This window comes from Eptesicus fuscus, chromosome 4 (assembly GCF_027574615.1).
Source record: "Eptesicus fuscus isolate TK198812 chromosome 4, DD_ASM_mEF_20220401, whole genome shotgun sequence".
Classification (NCBI taxonomy): Eukaryota; Metazoa; Chordata; class Mammalia; order Chiroptera; family Vespertilionidae; genus Eptesicus; species Eptesicus fuscus.
The window spans coordinates 31,834,930-31,853,219 of record NC_072476.1 but is presented as its reverse complement, the minus strand read 5'-3'; the positions used below and the strand labels follow the sequence as shown (position 1 = coordinate 31,853,219).

General features: G+C 55.2%; 1 protein-coding gene across 1 annotated transcript; it reads right to left on the bottom strand.

Moving 5' to 3' along the window:
- Window positions 1-14,046: 14,046 nt before the first annotated feature.
- Window positions 14,047-18,290, bottom strand: LOC103286018 (uroplakin-3b-like protein 1). Its single transcript, XM_008141451.3, has 6 exons — window positions 18,203-18,290; window positions 16,585-16,737; window positions 16,072-16,291; window positions 15,470-15,546; window positions 15,103-15,223; window positions 14,047-14,263 (listed from the first exon to the last, which is right to left on the bottom strand). The coding sequence occupies exons 1-6, from the start codon at window positions 18,282-18,284 to the stop codon at window positions 14,155-14,157; spliced, it is 762 nt and encodes a 253-aa protein (XP_008139673.2). The 5' UTR covers window positions 18,285-18,290; the 3' UTR covers window positions 14,047-14,154.

The window sequence follows — 18,290 nt, the reverse complement described above, 5'->3', positions numbered from 1 at the left end:
ATAGGATAGTAGCTTACTGGTTGCACTTATGGTTTCACTTATTTTATCTTGGAGAGCGGTGCATGTCGATACGTAAAAAGTACCCTCGCCCAGCCAGTGCGATTCAGTGGTTGAGCATCGACCCATGCACCTAGAGGTCACCGGTTCAATTCTCAGTCAAGGCACATGCCCAGGTTACGGGCTCAGTCCCCAGCAGGGGGTGTGCAGAAGCAGCTGATCAATGTTGAGGTTTCTCCCTCATCAATGTTTCTATCTTTCTCTCCTTCTCCCTTCTTCTCTCTCTAAAAATCAATTAAAAAAAATTTTTAAATAATTCCCTCATGCTCTTTGCCACTTGCCAAGTTTTCCATCATGTGGACGTACCATCATCTTTCTTTTTTTTAAAGATTTTTTAAATTGATTTTTAGAGAGAGAGGGAGAGAGAGAGAAACGATGTGAGAGTGAAACATTGATCAGCTGCCTCCTGCACACCCCCTCCCAGGGATCATGGCAGCCTGGGCATGTGCCCTGACTGGGAATCCAACCAGTAACCTTTCAGGGCACGAGACTACACCCAACCAACTGAGCCACACCAGCCAGGGCAGTACCATCGTCACTTGATGGGTCCCCAGTTAGTGGATGGGTAGGTTGTTGTCATCATTTGCTTCCACCAAACCACACAGCTCACACATCATTTTGCACGTAAGTGAGGGCAGGCAAAGGATAAATTCCAGGAAATGGAATCCCTGGGCCAGAAGACGTGTGCGGGGGACTTCTGTAGGATTTGCCAAATTTCCTGCGACAGTGATTGTACACAGCCACCGATATACAGGCGTGTGCCAGCACCCCCTTCCCCCATGTCCTCACCAATCTCTGATCATCATCCAAGCGATGGGAAAATAAAGGTTGCTCAGGGTACTTAGGGCAATTGTTTAGGTGTTTTATCAGAGCCATTATCAGTCATTCTTGGTTACTGAGATTTGGCCCTCTGCCTCGTTGTCCTTCAGGTATGTTCTTCTTTCACCCCACCCCCCAACCTTTGGGTTTGGGCCAGGCCACCAGGGGATTAAGAAACTTTTTAGCTTCTGTAGATTGAGAGCTCACTCCACCCACTGTGGACTAAGAATGAGGCGGACGGTGGGCAGGGAGGGCCTCTGCGAGAAACTAGTGTGTTCAGGTGTTGCTGCAGGCTTATCCCTTCACCTGGCCTGGAGACACCCCCCCCCAACCCAAGGCCAAGCCAGGGAAGCCCAGACTGGGTTTCTTCTGTCTGCTTCAGGATGCAGGTCTTGCTTATCTCCAGTGCTGGCGAGCTTACCTCCTCCAAAGGCAACTCTGTCTATCCTCTGACTATCCCAGCTGTGAGCAAGGCCTGGACTCCCACGTCATTTTGCTAAGTTCGCTCTCCCACTGACCTTCCAGAGTGGCTCTTGGAGCCGACACCAAAGAACCATGGCTGTTCTTCCAAAGCCTTCAGCCTACTCAGCTCCAAGCTCCATGTCCCTTTTCCCTGCCCTGCCGTGAGTTCTAGACCCCACACTGACCGGGTCGTTGTCCCCTAGGGAGCCTCTACTTTGTCATGTTCCCTTCTGGAGTGTAGTAGCTTCCGGAGTGAGGCTGGGGGCTGGGCCTCCCTGCTGTGCTTTGGGCTGTACGGAGCAGATACGAACAGATCAAACCCTGTCTTCTTCTGGGCACTAGACCTTCAGTGATACCCACAATCCCCTTAGCTTTGTTGGGTCACACTTCCCTGTTTCTGGTTCTAAAACACAGAAACCAGCTCCAACTAATTTAAACAGAAAGAGGTTCATTAGAAGGCTATCGGGATTCTCTGGTAGGGCCAAAGAACCAGCCAAAGGCCACACCCGGCCACAAACAATGCCCCAAATCATATGCCAGAAGTGGCTTGGTGCCAGCCCTGGCCACAGACCCCTCACCTCACACCAGCACTGGACACCAGGTGCTGCCTACAACTGCTGGACTCCTCATCCCGGGGAGGCTGGGACAGCATTGCCAGTTCTGTGGGAGGGTCTCCCTCAGAGGTCAGGTGGAGGAAAGGGAGGAGACCTGGGCGGAGGAAAGGGGTTGAGGTGCTGGGCATTCCAGAGGGACAGTATTCTCTGCAGGGTCTTGAATTTCACCCCGTTGCACCCCAGATGACATTTGTCTAGCACCTACTCGATGCCACCTGGACTCCAGGCACCCACATAGTTTTCTCAGTTGGTTCTTATGACAACCTGTGAGGTAGGTGCTGTCATCCCAGTTCCTTGAGATTCCTGTGATGTGCCCAGCATCCTGCACTGAACTCCACTTTAGAAGGAAGGGAGGCTGCTGGTGGGTCTCAGGCTGCTGCCCCCACCTCATCCCCGTGACACCTGAGGTCCTTACCTCTGCATTGCTCACCCCTGGCCCTGTGGCTTGGAAGCACAGCCTCTAAACATGGGGACTTCTGGGGCAGAACATAGTCAGCACCGAGGATTCAGCCAGGAGGCGAGCCAAGCGGCCAGCACGTTCCCAGAAACCAGCCTCTGGGGAGGGGGAGAGTCAGAGGGCAGGTCTGGAGGAGAGCTCAGCCCTGGCTCCACCATCGGCCTAGCCCCTCCATTTGTTGCGGGGGAGAGGGGGAGGAGGTAAACAGAAGGGATCCTTTTGCTCAGCAGACCACTGCCCTCTTTTTCTATCTCCTCATTCATAATTCAGTCATCTGCTTATGTATTCTGCATCCATTGAGTACTGCTGTGTGCCAGGCCCTGTGCTAGGCACTGGGGATCCAGAGAAAAACTCACTATGGTTCCTGCCCTCAAGGGGATCGTAGTTGAAGGGAAGAGATGGAGGCAGCAGGGTGTTGAAGTGCTAGAGCAGAGACATGAGTGAGGAATGTAGAGGAGAGAGAGAGCCGGTGACATCTGAGCTGATGTGGCACATATGCATGCGGTGGTCGAGGTGGGAGCAGCCTGGGCAGAAATGTGCAGGTGTGATGAAGGCTGGGTGTTCTGAAACATCCAAGAGGGAGGTGTCGAAAGCCTGTGGTACATGAGACGGTAAAAACAGATAGGAACCAGCAATGAAGGACCTTGACTGCCAGGAAAGAGCTTGGATGTTTTCCTGCCCAGGGTTCGAGCAGAGGAGTGACCTGGATGGACTTGGGTGCTGGGAATGCAGTGACTTGGCATTTTGAAGTGTTAGCATATGGGTCTCCTTCCCGCCCTGAACATGCTGTGCCCCTCACCCATGTGGTCAATGGACTGGAATATCCCTTCTCGTATGATATTTTTGGGGACCCACAAATATGTTTTCATTTCTTTTAGAATCAGAAAGGAAAATGAGTATAATAGTAATGAATATGTAACAATGAACCCATCCTGGATTGTATTCGTCTTTATATCAGAGTAGTTGTAAAATATAAATTTAATATCTTGATTCACACTAATCTAAAGTGCCTGGGGCTCATGAAAATCATAATGCTCCCCGGCACAGGACGGGAGCAGCTCTTGAGTTTCAACACAGCAGATTAGCAACGCAGAAAGAAGACTGTGTTTGAGTTGCAGAGTCTGGGTCTCTGAGCATCGGAGGAGCGTGGGAAGCACTAGTTACCTACCACGCCAGCCTCCATCAGGGGCAGGGAAGAGCCTTAGACAAGAGGGAGTCCCCTGGGTACTACTCCAGGAAGGGGGTCAGATGCCATATTGCCTGAGATGAGAAATGAAGATTCAATCAAGATTACATAGAATGTTTCCACGTCTTGGCCACCATGAATAATGCTGCAACGAACATAGGAGTGCATATATCTTTGGGAATACATGATTTCTAGTTTTTCTGATATATACTCATGAGAGGAATTGTTGGGTCATATGGTAGCTCTATTCTTTTTTAAAAATATATTTTTTATTGATTTCAGAGAGGGAGGGAGAGGGAGAGAGAGATAGAAATATCAATGATGAGAGAGAATCATTGATTGGTTGACTCCTGCATGCCACACACTGGGGATTGAGCCCTCAACTCCGGCTTATGCCCTAACCAGGAATTGAATTGTGACCTCCTGGTTCATAGGTCAATGCTCAATCACTGAGCCACTTCGGCTGGACCTATGAGTTCTTCATATATTTTGGAAATTAAACCTTTGTCAGAACTACTGTTTGCAAATATTACCTCCCATCTGGTTGGCTGCCTCTTTGTTTTGCTGTCAGCTTCTTTTGCTGTGCAGGAAACAATCAAAGTGTCCTGCGATAGAGGACTGGGTAAAGAAGACGTGGTCCATATACACAATGGAGTACTACTCAGCCATAAGAAAGGATGAAATAGCGCCATTTGCAACAACATGGCTGGACCTTGAGAATATTATGCTAAGTGAAATAAGTCAGTCCGGAAAAGCTAAGAATCATATGATTTCACTCACATGCAGGATATAAAACTGAAACTCCTGAACACAAACAGCAGTGTGGTGGTTGCCAGAGGGAAGTGGGTGGAGGGGGAAGGGGGCCCTAATATATGGTGACAGAATATTTGACTTTCGGTGGTGGGCACATGGTGCAATATACAGATCTTGTAACATAGGACCCCACACCCTGAAACCTGTATGTTCATGCTGACCAATGTCACCCCAATAACTTTAATGAAATAAATAAATAAATAAATAAATAAATACAGACTACAGTGAATGATAGAAAAATAAAGTTTTACCCTGGGAACTCCTGAACTTGTACACTGTAGGCCTTGCCCATCAGCAAGAGCTCCACTCCATACCCCAATAAACATTTAAAAATGCACCACTGCTCGGGGGGAGGAGGTGAAATGGATGACGGGGGTCAAAAGTTACAAGCTTCCAGCCCTGCCGGCATGGCTCAGTGGTTGAGCGTCGACCTGTGAACCGGGAGGTCACAGTTTGAGTCCCAGTTGGGACACATGCCTGGGTTGCAGGCTCAGTCCCCAGTGTGGGGCATGCAGGAGGCCAATCAATGATTCCCTGTCATCATTGATGTTTCCATCTCTCTCTCCCTCTCCCTTCCTCTCTGAAAAAATAAAAAATAAAAATAAAAAAAAAGCTTAAAAGTTATAAACTTTCAGCCATAACCGGTTTGGCTCAGTGGATAGAGTGTCGGCCTGTGGACTCATGGGTCCCAGGTTCGATTCCGGTCAAGGGCATGTACCTTGGTTGCGGGCACATCCCCAGTTGGGGGTGTGCAGGAGGCAGCTGATCAATGTTTCTTTCTCATCGATGTTTTTAACTCTCTCTCCCTCTCCCTTCCTCTCTATAAAAAATCAATAAAATATACATATTTTAAAAAGTTATAAACTTTCAGCTAAAAGATAAGTCCTGGAGATGTGATGTACAGCTTGGTGACTATAGTTAACAATACTGTAATGTATATTTGAAAGTTGCTAAGAGAGTAGATCTTAAAAGTTCTCATCACAAGAAAAAAAAAAGTGACTGTATGAGGTCATGGACATTACCTAAACTTGTGGTATTCATTTCACAATATTCATATACCAAATTATGTTGTGCACCTGAAACTAACACAATGTTATGCATTAATTATATCTCAATAAAAGTAGAAATAAATAAACATGCACTCGTATTAGGTTCCTCAAAAGATTAAAAATACAATTATAAATCCCACTTCTGAGTATATATGCAAAACAGGGTCTCAAAGAGATATTTGCACACTCATATTCATTGCAGCATGTTTTTCACAGTTGCCAAGAGATAGAAAGGGTAAAGAAAATGTGGGATATACACACATCTATATAATAGAGACTACTACCCAGCTTTAAAAAAGAAGGAAATCCTGGTTCATGCTACAACATGAATTAACCTTGAGGACATCATGCTAAGTGAAATAAGCTGTCCACAAAAAGACAAATGCTGCCCGATTCCACTTATCTGTGACCCCTAGAGTAATAAAACTCATAGGAATAGGAAGTAGAGTGGTGGTTGCCAGGGTTCCCGCCTGAGGGAGGGAGGATGGAGAATTGTTATTTAATGGGCATCGGGTTTCAGTTTGCAAGATGAGAAAGTTCTGGAGATCTGTTGCGCAACCATGTGCATATGGATAACACTGCTGAACTGTACACTTGAAAATGGTTAAGATGGTAAATTTTATATTATGTATTTTTTACCCCCCAAAATGCAAATACATCCCAACTTTATATGGGTTTTTGTTTTGTTTTTTTTTGCTGTAAAAATATTCGAAGAGATTTTTATAACTTAGCTTTTGAAGCTGGTTGAGTACAAGCAACTAGTTTGATTTACTGCTGGCCTTGATTTCTCTGCAAACATCAGGCATTCTTGGGAACTTGGGGATTCTTACCGAGTGAGAAAATGTGACCTACAAATTGTTTTCACGCACAGTGACACGCTTTAAAATACTCAACTTCACCGTGGATGAAGCCGACATGGTGCTACATTTAGAAGGTATTTAAGTAAACACGGACTATTTTTAAACATTTTGTGGTTTTAATATTTTGGATCCAATGCTTCCCTTCTCAAGGATTTTCCTGAGCTGGAAGCCCATGCCCATGGGGGAACTGTCCCTGCCCAGAGGGAAGGCCTCCTCGTGGCCTCCTTCCACCCTTCCCTGTCAGACGGCGGCTGCCCGTGCCAAGCCTCGATGGCAGCCCTCACACCAAGGTCAGAGGGCCCAGCTATGGACCTGCAAATGCTGGGCACAGGAGGCTGCACTGAACTCAACGCCACAGGGAGCCCTGGCAGGCCCCGGGCTGAGCGACAGCGGTGTGCCAACAGGTCTGGACTCAGCAATTGTGAGAAGCCTGGAGAGGGCAGGCTGAGGGGCATTCTGTGCCCAGCTGCCCCCGGCCCTGCCAATCTTGACACCCCTCCCTGTCCCATTTAGACAGACAGGATTAAATACAACTTTAAAACCGAGGCCCACAGTGAAGAGTGGGAGCCCTGGAACCAGCCCCCTGCGTTTAAATCCTGGCTCCTCTATTGCAATAGAGCCTGCTGTGTGGCTGCAAGCAAGTCACTCCGTCTCTCTGGGCCCCGTCTGCTTCCTCTGTGAAGTGGGGCAATGGCGGCTGCATCACCCACCACCCCGAGTAGCTGTGAATAGAGCATGTCGATGTCACCAGACCTCAGGAGGCGCGTGCACATGCTGAGCCTCTCCGGCTCGAAGGGGAGAGGATGTACGTGTGCCAGACAGGGGACTTGGCCGGGGGCCAGTGCAGCTGCAGCCGGAACATAAACCTGCGGTGGCTTCTGGCGCCACAGCCTCCCTGCTCCAGCTCCAGACAGGACCCGGCCGGGGTGACAGGAACCAGAGCCTTGGGGTGAAAGTTGGAGCCACAGGAGGTGGGAGGGGGAATGGGAGGTGGAAGTGGCTCCCGGTCCCCAGCCTGACTCCTGCTCACACAGCTCTTGTACACCCTTCACATCCAACAGCCCCTCTGGCAGGGCTCCCCAGCTGCCGTCCCCTTCTCCACTCCCACAGCTCCTGGTGCGAAAGGATGCCAACCATCATCCGAGCCTGTGGGTGAAAGGTGCGGATGGACTTGCCTGACGCAGGGCTGCCAGAAACCTTCAAGTTGTAAAAAACGCATATCGGTGCCATAAAGCGAGCTAGGCCTGTGTGTCCCTCCGTGCCAAGCTTCTCCTCCGTAGCGTAAGAATGACCAGGACATCCCCACGTGACGGTAGGTAGCAACAGTCCATTCGTCCTCATTGCTGAGCGTATGCTACAGCGTGGAGGCAGCTCCCTCCGTAGCTGCTGGGCCCTTCATCCTGAATGGACATCTGTACCGTGTCCGGTTTGGGGCTGTTAGGAAGAAGGCTGCTAACATTCTTGAGTGTGAGTCTTCCAGGGGACAGGCGACTCAGTCCTCTCAGGGGAACATATGAGCAGAGCTGCTGGGTCCTTGGCTGAGTCCTAAGCAGGTCAATTCTTATCACCCGCCCCCAGCGTTTCACACCTGCCCCCTCCACCTCACCAGTGGCCCACCTGGTCTCCTCCCTTCCCCTCCAGGAGCCGAGGAGCGGAAACTCCAGATTCCTCAGCCACACAGCCGTCTTGACCTTGCTCCTGCCGCTCCTGTGGGCCAGGCCTCCCTCTCCCAGCTGAAGGGCCAACTGGCTTGGTCAACCAAGAGACACAGAACTTTCTTCCTGGAGGCTGAGGCCTGCTCTCATGGCCCTTCGGGACTGTCACCTGGGCATGTCCTGGTGTCCTAGCCACCTTCCCCTCATAGGACAGGGACAGCTCAAAGCCCGGGGAAGACAGCAGGCAGCTAGGACTCACAGAAAGGGAAGCGGGGAGCAGGGGGGGGGGCGCGCGGAGGAATAGCCCATAGACAAATGCCCCCCGTTGGGGACTGAGCCTGGAGATGTCGGCTCAAGGCCGTCTCCCTGAGCACAGGGGCAGCTTTTGACTTCTTAGGGCCTTAGCTCCGGCCTGGGGTCCCTTCAGGGTCCATGTGGGATTCAGAATCCTTTCTTCCCCTCACCCTGGCCTTACACTCAAAGCAGGCCACTTGGGGACGACCAAGGCCACATCGGCCACACCTCCCCCAACAGCCCAGGCTGGAGCAGGTCCCCAGTGGAAGGAAAGGGGTCTCCTGCCCTGTCAAGACAGAGAAGGCCTCCCTCGCTCAATGTCTGGGACGTTCTCAGACACCTGGGGCCGGGGGCTGGTCAGAGAGGCCGGGCTGTGGCCCTGGGACAGTGGGCAGTCAGCTCCGGGTCCATCGGTGCTCTCGCCCACCGCGCCCTTGGCCCTCAGCCCAGACCCAGGTTCCTCTCTTCCCAGAAGTTCATCCCCCTGAATGGAGTTTCGTGCTTTGCCCTCATTAACCTTCTGAACCTTCCAGAAAGGAGTGGAAACGCCCTGCCTCATCCTCCCACAGAGGAAACTGGGGGTGGGAGTGGGGGGCGGTAAGGGGGCCACCCTGGGCTTGTGCCCAGATCCGGGGCAGGGGTCAGAGAACTGGGCACCCCTGCAGCCCCCTCTCCTCCAGCCCTGCCCCTCTAGCCAAGCTCTGAGACCCCTCCCTGACCCCCCAGCTGGGTCCCCATCCCCTGTGTTTTCTGCCCTGGTGGCACATATCAAGCCTCTATTTTTTCATCTGCAAATAAGGCTAATCATGGGATTGCCCCAAGGATTTTGGGGTTCACACATGTGAATTGTTCAGGCCAGTGCCTGGTGTCCAGTACGTGTTGTACAGGGGTCAGCCCCACTTCTGAGTCACCATGTCCTTCTGTGTGTGGCCTTCTCTGGGTTGGGTTGAGAGTGACCAAGGAGGCTGACAAGGGAGAGCCAGCTTTGTGGGCAGATAGGAGATGGTCTTGGGGTCCTTGAGTCTCCCAGGGGACCAGTAACTTGCAGTGCAAGGGGTCACAGGTGGCCACAAGGAGGTGACATATGAGCTGGGCGTGAAGGACCAGGAGGATTTGGGCCCCAGAAAAGGGATGGAATGTGGGGCAAAAAAGAACATGTGTGAGCCCTTGGGCCATCACCCTAACAACACAGGGCCTGACTCTGGGCAGCTCAAACCTCCCAGCAAGCAGGAATTCCAGACGCTGTAACACCATGTCCCCAGCATCCTGCAAGTCCCTAGGGGGACCCCAGAAATATCCTGCATCTTGGCCTGAAATGTTCCCCTAGGGAGGTGCCTCCAACGGGGTGGCTCTCTTGGGTCAGGCCCTTTGCATCGTTGTGCCCTGAGGTAGCCACATCCCCCAGGGAGCTGATGGGGTCAGCCCCAGAAGCAGCCCATCCCCCAGACTCCAGGACCAGCTGATTCCTTCCTCTCTGGGGCCTCAGAGCCCCTCTTTGTGAGCCAGCATTCCCAGGAGAGCCCCGGGTCCCATGCCAAAGAAGGGGTGCAAATACACATGTGTGGGGAGCAGAGCTGCCTAATTTCCTACAACAGTCCCCTTGGCCACCTAGGCTCCTGCTGCAGGGGACACAGGGGTGTCTGGGGAAGGGGCCAGGGCATGGAGACAGCACAGGAGGACTAGTGGCTGCAAAGGGCATTGGGGGCCGGGCCAACAGGAAAGGGGCATGGGGTGACCCCCTCTGTATCACCAGTTTGGGGTGATGGGTTGTGAATGGTCCCGTCCCTGACATACATTCTCTTTCTTTCTTCTTCTTTCTGCTCTATTTTTGCCCCTTTCCCTACTGAGCCCAAACCTGTAACCAGCCTTCTGATTTCATTTTGTGTTTATTGGGAAAGGGCTGTGCCCAGCTCTGGGCCAGCTCAGACGGCTTCCCCCCAGGAAGTGAGTTCTCATGGCTTGTCCGAGTTAAAAATAGAGGCAGGAGACAGTGAGAAACAGGCAAAGAAACATAGGAGAAGGGGACACAGAGAGACAGACAGCCAGGAAGACAGAGGGGCAGAAGGAGGCAGCGAGGGCTGCAGCAGGTCCCCGCCCCATGCATGTGTCCATGTATCAGGCGGATATCAGGTGACATGTGGCCCACTGGACGTCACCTCATGGCTCAAGACCATTGTCACTGAGCCTGTTTCCCCAGGTTTGTGCCCCTGAGGGCCGGAGGGCCGAGCGGGTTGTGGCAGCCACACCTCGTGGTCAGTGTCACTCCACCGGCTCGCGCTCCAGGCCCCTAGAGAAGCAAGCCCTGGTATGGCCAGGTCCCCGCGGGAATTCGGGGGTGGGGAGAATACCACCCATACCACGCTGGCCTCCCCCAGCCCCTGAGGTTGGGTTCTGGACTCAGCACGGGCAGGTCCCAAGAAAGTGGTTTAAGTCTTTGTGGCCAGGCTGTGTCTATCACGTGTCCCCGGGGGAGGGGGGCGGGCATGTGGTCAGGGAGCGAGGTTCATGGGGGTCTTCTCCAGCATTCGGCCTGGGGGCTGGAGGACCACAGAACCAGGAGGTGCAGGCCGGGGCAGCTCTAGGTTTGGCTGTGGGGAGGCATGGCGGCCTGAGGGGTCTCTGGGATATCCAGTCAGAGGCAGCCAGGATCCCTGTCCTCTAACACGCTGGGATCAGCTCCTGCAGGGTCCCCTCCCAGGCCTCGGGCAGCCCTCTGTCCGGGACAGGACTGTGTGGTCATCTGTCCACCCCTCCCCAGTCTGGAGACCACGAGGGGAGGGTCTGAGGCCACAGGACCGGCACAAAGACAGCCATGTCCCTGTGACACCGTAAGAAACACTGTAGTCCCCCCTTATTCACAGGTTCAGTTACCCGCAGTCAACGGTGGCCCAAATATATGACATGGAAAATTCCAGAAATAAACAACTTATACGTTTTAAAGTGTGCCGCGTTCTGAGTGGCATTATTCAGTCCTGCTCTGTCCTGCTTGGGACATGACTCATCCTTTGTCCAGCGTGTCCTCCCTGCTTCTGCTCCTCACTCCTTCAGCACTTAGTAGCCATCTCACTTATCAGAGCGACTGTCCTATTTGATTATTAGTCATCGCTGTTAATCTTTTCCTGTGCCTAGTTGTAAATTAAATTTTATCATAAGTAAGTATGTATGGGGGAAACAGTGCATATAGGATTCGATACCATCTGAGTTTTCAGGCATCCGGTAGAGTCTTGGAGCATATGCCCTGTGGATAAGGGGGGGCGGGTGTACCCATGTCTTTGGTCTTTGTCCCTGGTTCCTGGCACAGAGCTCCTAAAACCCTGGGAATGTTGAGAGGTACGGGTGAGAGGAGCATCTTTTGCTGTTCATAATGAGCCCTACCTGAGGTTATGCTTCATGGGGTGAGCCCTAGACAGCTTTAGGGTGCAGGCTGGTCACCAGAGGAACCAGCCATGGGATTAGGGGGTTGGAACTTTCAGCCCCACCCCCATCCCAATGATGTCCAGGGAGGGGAGAGGGGTTGGAGAATGAGTTCAGTCACCAATGGCCAGTGCTTTCATCCATCATGCCTGGTAGTGGAACCTCCATAGAAAAAAACAACACCAGACAATGGGGTTCAGAGAGCTTCTAGGCCGCAGAACACATAGAGGTGTGGGAGGGTGGCACCCTCCAGGAGGGCACGAAGCTCTGCTCAACCCCTTCAGACCCAGCCCCGTGCACCCCTCCTAGGATGCTATTCCAAGCTGCATCCTTTGTCATAAACCGGTAATGCTCAGTAAACTGTTTCTCCTGAGTTCTGCGCGCGTTCCAGCAAACCATCAGAACTGAGGAGGTGGTCATGGGAATCCCCGATCTATAAACAAGCTGGACGGAAGTGTGCGTACCCCGGGCACGCACTGCTTGCAACTACTCTGAAGAGGGGGCGGTCTTGTGGGACTGGGCCCTTTAGCTGTAGGGTCTGCACTGACTCCAGGCAGTGAGTGTCAGAGTGAGTTTAATTATAGGACACCCCGTTGGTGTCTGGAGAGGTGGAGAACTAGTTGGTGTGAAAACCCCCACACATCTGGTGTCAGAAGTGCTGTGAGTAAAAGCAGATTGCAGACCCTCTCAGTTCCTTGTTGGCCCTTCTCTGTCCTGCTATGGGCCCTGGAGGCTGGGCCATGGACCATGGGCCACACCGTCCAACCCCTCTGCCCTCTTGCTTCTGGTCTGGTGTGGTCCGTGGAGGCACCAGTATGCGATCAGAAGGCAGGAGAGAGGCAGGGGTATGTACTCACCAGCTCCCTCCAGTGGCTGCGCCCCTCACCCTGCAGCCCCCACTTCTGCCTGTGGACCCTGCCCATGGCTCCTATTCACTGGCTCTGAAACACCACGCCCTCCCCTCACGTCAGCCTTCGGGTTAGGTGTGCTTATGGCCCCATCAGTGCCTTAGGTCACCCTCTCCTGTTGGTTCCCTAACGCTGCCCACACCTCTGTAAACTCTCTCAATTGCCCCGCTAGAGGCATGCCATCTGTTTCCTGCCAGGGCCAACCCACACAAGGCGTAGGTTTGTGGAGTGCAAGGCCTTAGGGTCACCTAGTTCAACCTTCGCTTTTAACAGCAAGGGACACTGAGGCCCAGAGAGGGTGAGTGGTCTGTCCAGGGTCACCAGCCCCAGGGGTGGGGCTCATGGTAGCTCTGGAAAGGCTGTGGAAAGATGAGGACAAGTTGGAGGTCTGTTTGTTTCCTCCCCTGCCTGCCTCTCCCCGCCTGGCTCCCCCAGGGCCAAGTGAGCATTTCCTGCAACAGCAGGAGCAGGATGTGTCTGCACCGGCTAATAAAGCAATTAGGGCCATGTGCACCTCCCAGAGATAGGCAGCTGCAAAGCCAGCCAGCGCCCTCCTTCCCGATCCCCTGCCCCAGTGGGTGAGGCCCTCCACCTGGCATGGGGTGCCTCCGGATGTTCCCCACCCCACCCCACTCTCTAGCTGCCCCCAACCTGCCCACCCAGCAGTCCCCAACTACTTCCAGGCCTTTGCACATGCTGTTGCTCTCGCCTGGGCACCCTTCCCGTGCCCACCTGGGACAGTGCTGCCCCTTCCCCGAGGCCACACCTGCTTAGGAAGCCTCCTCGAGCCTCCGTGCCTGTTTCCCTCCATCACTGTGCGTGGTAATAAGCCCCTCTCCTCCTTCCCAAGGAGGGCGGAACCTTGCTCGAGTCATCTCCACCCTCAGGGCCCACCCGGCGTGGAGCTGATCATGGGAATGCTGGGTGCCGGGATTAGGTTCAGGGCTGGAGTTTGCCGTGGGCTGAGCCCAGGCTTCTCTGGGAGCCGAGTTTCACATTTACTTCCGGTCCCCGGGCCCAGAGCAAGCACAGGGCTGGGTGAAGCTTAGACGCTGCACCTCTTGTACAGGAACTGGAGAACGGGGAGGTGAAGGGCCCTCAGCCCTCCAGCCAGGAGGCGAGGCCAGCAGGAGAGAGGGGCCACAGGAGGATGCTGGGGGTGAGGGGAGCAAGTGTCAAACACGCAGAGCCGGGGCAGCCCATCCACCTCCTTGGTTTGGACTCACCTCGGCCCAGTGGGCAGTGTGATCATCCCCATTTTACAGATCCCCATCGGGACACCGAGGCCGGAAGAGGGGCTTGCTCTGCCCTAGATGGGTGAGCTGGCCTGGGACCCTGGGCCTCAGCCCTGGCACTACATCCTCCTAAGACCCTCACCCCCGAGGATCTGGGGGCAGCGGGTTGGGAAACATGCAGGTACGAGTACACAACGACACAGATGTACAGGGGAGTGCCAGGGACATTTATTTCTGAGGTCCAGAAGCTGCAGGACATGCTCCCAGCCCGGGCTCTGCAGCCTGGACCAGGGAGGAGGTTGAGGGATAGAGGGGAGCCCCTTGGAGCCACTCAGGAGCCCCCCACAGCTGGACGGCTGAACATGTGGTGGGGGTTATATCTTCTCATGAACGCCAACTCCCCTGGTCCCGAAATGGGGGTGCTCCCACAGGTGTCATAGCTTGGGCGGGGGACAGGGAGGAGAGAAGGAGAGAGAATGATGAACATAGGGCCTGAGGCCCCCTGACTGTTGCCTAGACTAGAGCTTGGAGTTCTAGGCACAGGAGCCGGAGAAACTGAGGCTCCACTGGCCAGGCTGGACTAACCAAAGGAAACCAGACTATTCCTCCACACGTCACAAAGCCAGCTCTCCCCTCCCCGGCCTTTGTCAGCACCCAGCCCCCATGCCCTCCTCTTCCACTCCCCACACCCCAGGATGCCTGTCTCCCCTAATCAAAACCCACCACTGGCTTCCTCCGGCCTTCAGGATACAGCCATTCCCTTGCCTGGCTGCCCGCAACCCTCCAGCCCCAGCACTTCCCCCTCTCTCTCCTCCCCAAATCCTCCCCGGGGATAGGCTTCCCCTCTCCTCTAGGGCTATTTGGACACCCCTTCGTCCCCAGGCCCCCATCTGAACTCTGAATGAAAAGCTTGAGGCAACGATTAGCACTTGGCCTAAAAGCAATTCACCTGGGTGACTCCCGACTGGAGTCCGCTGCCTACCCCCATGCACAATTCCAGTTATTGCCACCAGGGGGCAGTGGCGCCCACTTGGAAATGGTGAACCCCTTGGGCAGGTAGCGGGGAGAGACAAGGGAGGGAGAGGTTAAGAGGTTCTGGAACCTTGGGGATTCCTTGCTCAATAATTGTTACCCATGTCTGGCCTTCAGGGAAAGCCACTCCAGCAAGCCTAGCAAGGGGGAGCTGGGCTGGGGGCTTCTACGGAAGAATCGAGGGAGGGTGAAGGGGATAAAGGTGGTCCAGGTCAGGGACCTCATCCCAGGGGCCCTGTCCACTTACCAGGTGTAGATGAGCAGGCCAAGGAGGGCCGTGAGGAGGACAGCCAGCAGGACTGACAGGATGGCAATGATGACCACTGTACCCGCGCTCTGGAGCCCTGGGGTAGTCTGGAGTGCCTCAGCTGAGGGGCATGAGGGGACCCCACAGGCAGGCAGGGCAGGCCATGCAGGGAGGAAAGAGATACGATCTGACCTGAGAAGGGGGGCCTGGAACAGCCTCCAGATCAACCACCCCACACCCAGGTTGGGGGAGGGGTACCTGCCGACAGCATAATGGTAACGGTGGCTCTGACGTGCGGGGGCTGGCCCACACCCAGTCCTCAGGACAGGATCTCCCTAGTGTGTGATCTGCTCATCTGGCCCCATACCTTGCTGCAGACGGGTGTCACTGGACCACTCTGTCTCAGCCACGGGTCCTCTGTCACTCATCACCAGGAACTTCACTCTGAACAGAAGGCCCAGCATTGGGGGTGAGGGTCCCTGGGTCCTGGACTTTTGGACCCTGGTGCCTATCAGTCTGCCCCCTTGACGCCCAGGTCCTGGTGGGTGGGGGAGGGGGACTAAGGCTGAAAGCATAGCCTTGGACTCCAAGGACAGCGGTGACATTTCCCAGCTGTGTGGCCTTGTGTGCACCGTCCCTCACCCTCTCTGGGCCTCGGTGTCCTCACTTGGGAAATGTGTGTGGAGCGGACTAGATCCCCCAGCACTGAACATCAGTGAGTCACGCCCTGAGTGAGGGGAGATGGCTTGAGGGACCATCCCTCCCAGGGGCACCCTGCCTGGATGGGGAGACTCCACCTGAGGGATCCAAATTGCCCGTAGGGGAGGGGCTCAAGTCAGGGTCCCTCTGCTCCAGAAAGACAGGAGAATTCACCCAGGCCTCCTCCCACTTGCAGCACTAGGGCAGGGAACCCAGGCACCAGCGGGGAGCTGCCCCAGCTCAGGTTTGGGCACAGGCAGAGCTGCTCACCGGTAGGGACCTGGGCCTGGCAGGGGGTGGTTGCAGCCCCTTGTGGTTGGGGAGCAGCCAGTGTCATTGCCCACTCGGAGGACCCGGAGCTGGTTGCCAGGCTGGCTCCCCGGATAGAGCGCCCGGTTGGCCATCAGCGTGAGGTAGTAGCCCTTCCGGGGGAAGTCGGCAGGGACTGGGGTGTCCTCCACCCTCCGTGGGGCGATGAAGTTCTGGGAGGCTGAGGATGGCATTCAGGTCAGAGGGAGGGGAATGATGGCTCTGACAATAGGGGCTGGCCCACCCCCAGTCCTCAGGAGCCTGCAGGTCCCCAGGCCTAGTGTTTGACCTGCTCACCTGGCCCCATATGGTAGCGGGGACACATGGGCAGGGCTCCAGCCCATCCCACCAGGCCAGGCAGCCCCTGGCCACATCCCCGGCAGCACCCTCTCCACTCCCTCCACCCCTGCTGCTCCTCCAACGCCCCGTCCATCTCACAGAGGGAGAACCAAGGCCCGCCCCAGGGGCACCCACCGTTGCTGTGGGCCACCACCAGCCAGATGGGGTCGAAGTCGGAGATGTTGAGGCGACTGAACTGGCCTCGCGGCTGCTCCAGCGTGAAGGTGGACTGCGTGAGTGTCCCCGCGAGCGTGGCACTTGAGAGCTGGGGCACATAGTGGATGCGCTCTGGGGCCGGTGGGTCAGAGAAGAGGCTCAGCCAGAAAACCAAGCTCCCACAGCCCAGACTGAGGGGAGGACGGGAGCCAGGAGCCCAGTCTGAGGGAGAGGCACGGCCCCGCCCTGGGGGCCCGAGTCTGAGGGAGACTGGGGGCTTTTCCTGGGAGCTTTGTTCAGGCTTTCGGCAGGAGGGGCCTGGCAGCTCTGTGCCCACGAGTCCAGCCCTGGCCCTGCCTTGGGCGCCTCGGAGGGACGGGCTCTGGGAGGTCAGGGAGGCCCACCTGGCCCTGCCCTGCCTGGGGCCTCTGTGTGATGGACAGAGTCCAGGGAAGGGGACAGGAGGCCCCTCCTCCCAGCTGCAGGAAGTTCTTCTGGGGAAGGGATCATAGGCTTTTTTAGGGTGACACTCAGATTTGAGGGAGCCTGAACCCTCTGGTGCCCAGTGAGTTCCCTCCAGCTCCACCCACATGGTCCAGATTGCTTTGCTTGATGAGAGAAATGAATGGCTGGGGTGCAGGAGGGGCAGGGACAGTGACAGAGGAAATTCCACTCCAAGACCTCAGCCTGGATGTGGGCCACCAAGAAGGGGGCTATGTCCTGGCTCAGAGCCTAGGACACCCTCTCCTCCCCACCCAGCGCTCTGCCACCACCCGTCCCGCCCTCAGGCACTTTCCCTCTGGAACTTGGCCCCTCACAGTCTCATCTGGGAAAAGCAGGGGTGGCTGAGAAGGACAAGAAGCCTGGGCTCCATGCCCGTGTCCAGCCCTGCTGCTGGGGGAGCTCGGAACCCCTAACTCCTCCCTGGGCCCCTTGAGAGCAGTGCTCCTCCTCTCTTCAGCCCCAAATACCGGAGAGCCGCAGAGAAATGAGGTGAGCTTCTATGCAAGTCTCCAGGACCCTCTCCCCCCATTTTGGTTCAATTCGGTTCAATTAAATTCATTTCTATTTTATTCCAGTTAACTCCCCAGGTTCAGAGCTAGCACCCTCCTTTCTCTGAGCTCCCAGTTCTGTCTCAGGCCCAGTGCACAGTGCACAGTGCACACAGCAAGGACTTCATGCTGCTTAATGAGGGAAAAGGCGGGGAGGCTGCGTCTCTAAGCCCCTCTGGTTTGAGAGCTCACAGTGACCAATGCCTGCAGCCGCCCTCGGAGAGCTTCCTTGGGGTTGTCCTTGTAGACTTCTTTTAACCTTTGCTCAGGACAGGAAGGGGGGCAAGGAGGGGAGAAGGGGGATCATTTGGTGAGAAATGGGGTGTGGGCTCAGGGTGCATAGAGATGAAACCCAGAGAGAGAGGAGGCATTGCTCACTCCCCTATCTTGGCGTGGGGGATAGGGTCTTCCTTGTGACCTCTTTGGTGGGTTGTCTCTCCTGACCCACCCAAGACCCGGTCCCCAGCCGTGAGGCATGGAGGTGAGGTCTGTCCTGAAGCCTGAGGCACAGTGGGCACCCCTGCCCCACCTCCCCTCTCACTCACCCAGGCCTGTCCCCAGCTGCAGGCAGATCAGCAGCAGCAACGGTGGCATCAGCAGCCCAGACTGTCCCCCACTGAGCCCCATGGCCCG

What these genes read in the sequence shown, in the direction of transcription:
- LOC103286018 (XM_008141451.3), bottom strand. Translation starts at nt 18,284, where the DNA reads ATGGGGCTCAGTGGGGGACAGTCTGGGCTGCTGATGCCACCGTTGCTG. An exon ending in GGTGGTGGCCCACAGCAACG is followed by an intron (nt 16,292 to 16,584) that starts GTGGGTGCCCCT and finishes TGCCATCCTCAG; the next exon opens with CCTCCCAGAACTTCATCGCC. An exon ending in GGCCTGCTCATCTACACCTG is followed by an intron (nt 14,264 to 15,102) that starts GTAAGTGGACAG and finishes CCCCCGCCCAAG; the next exon opens with CTATGACACCTGTGGGAGCA.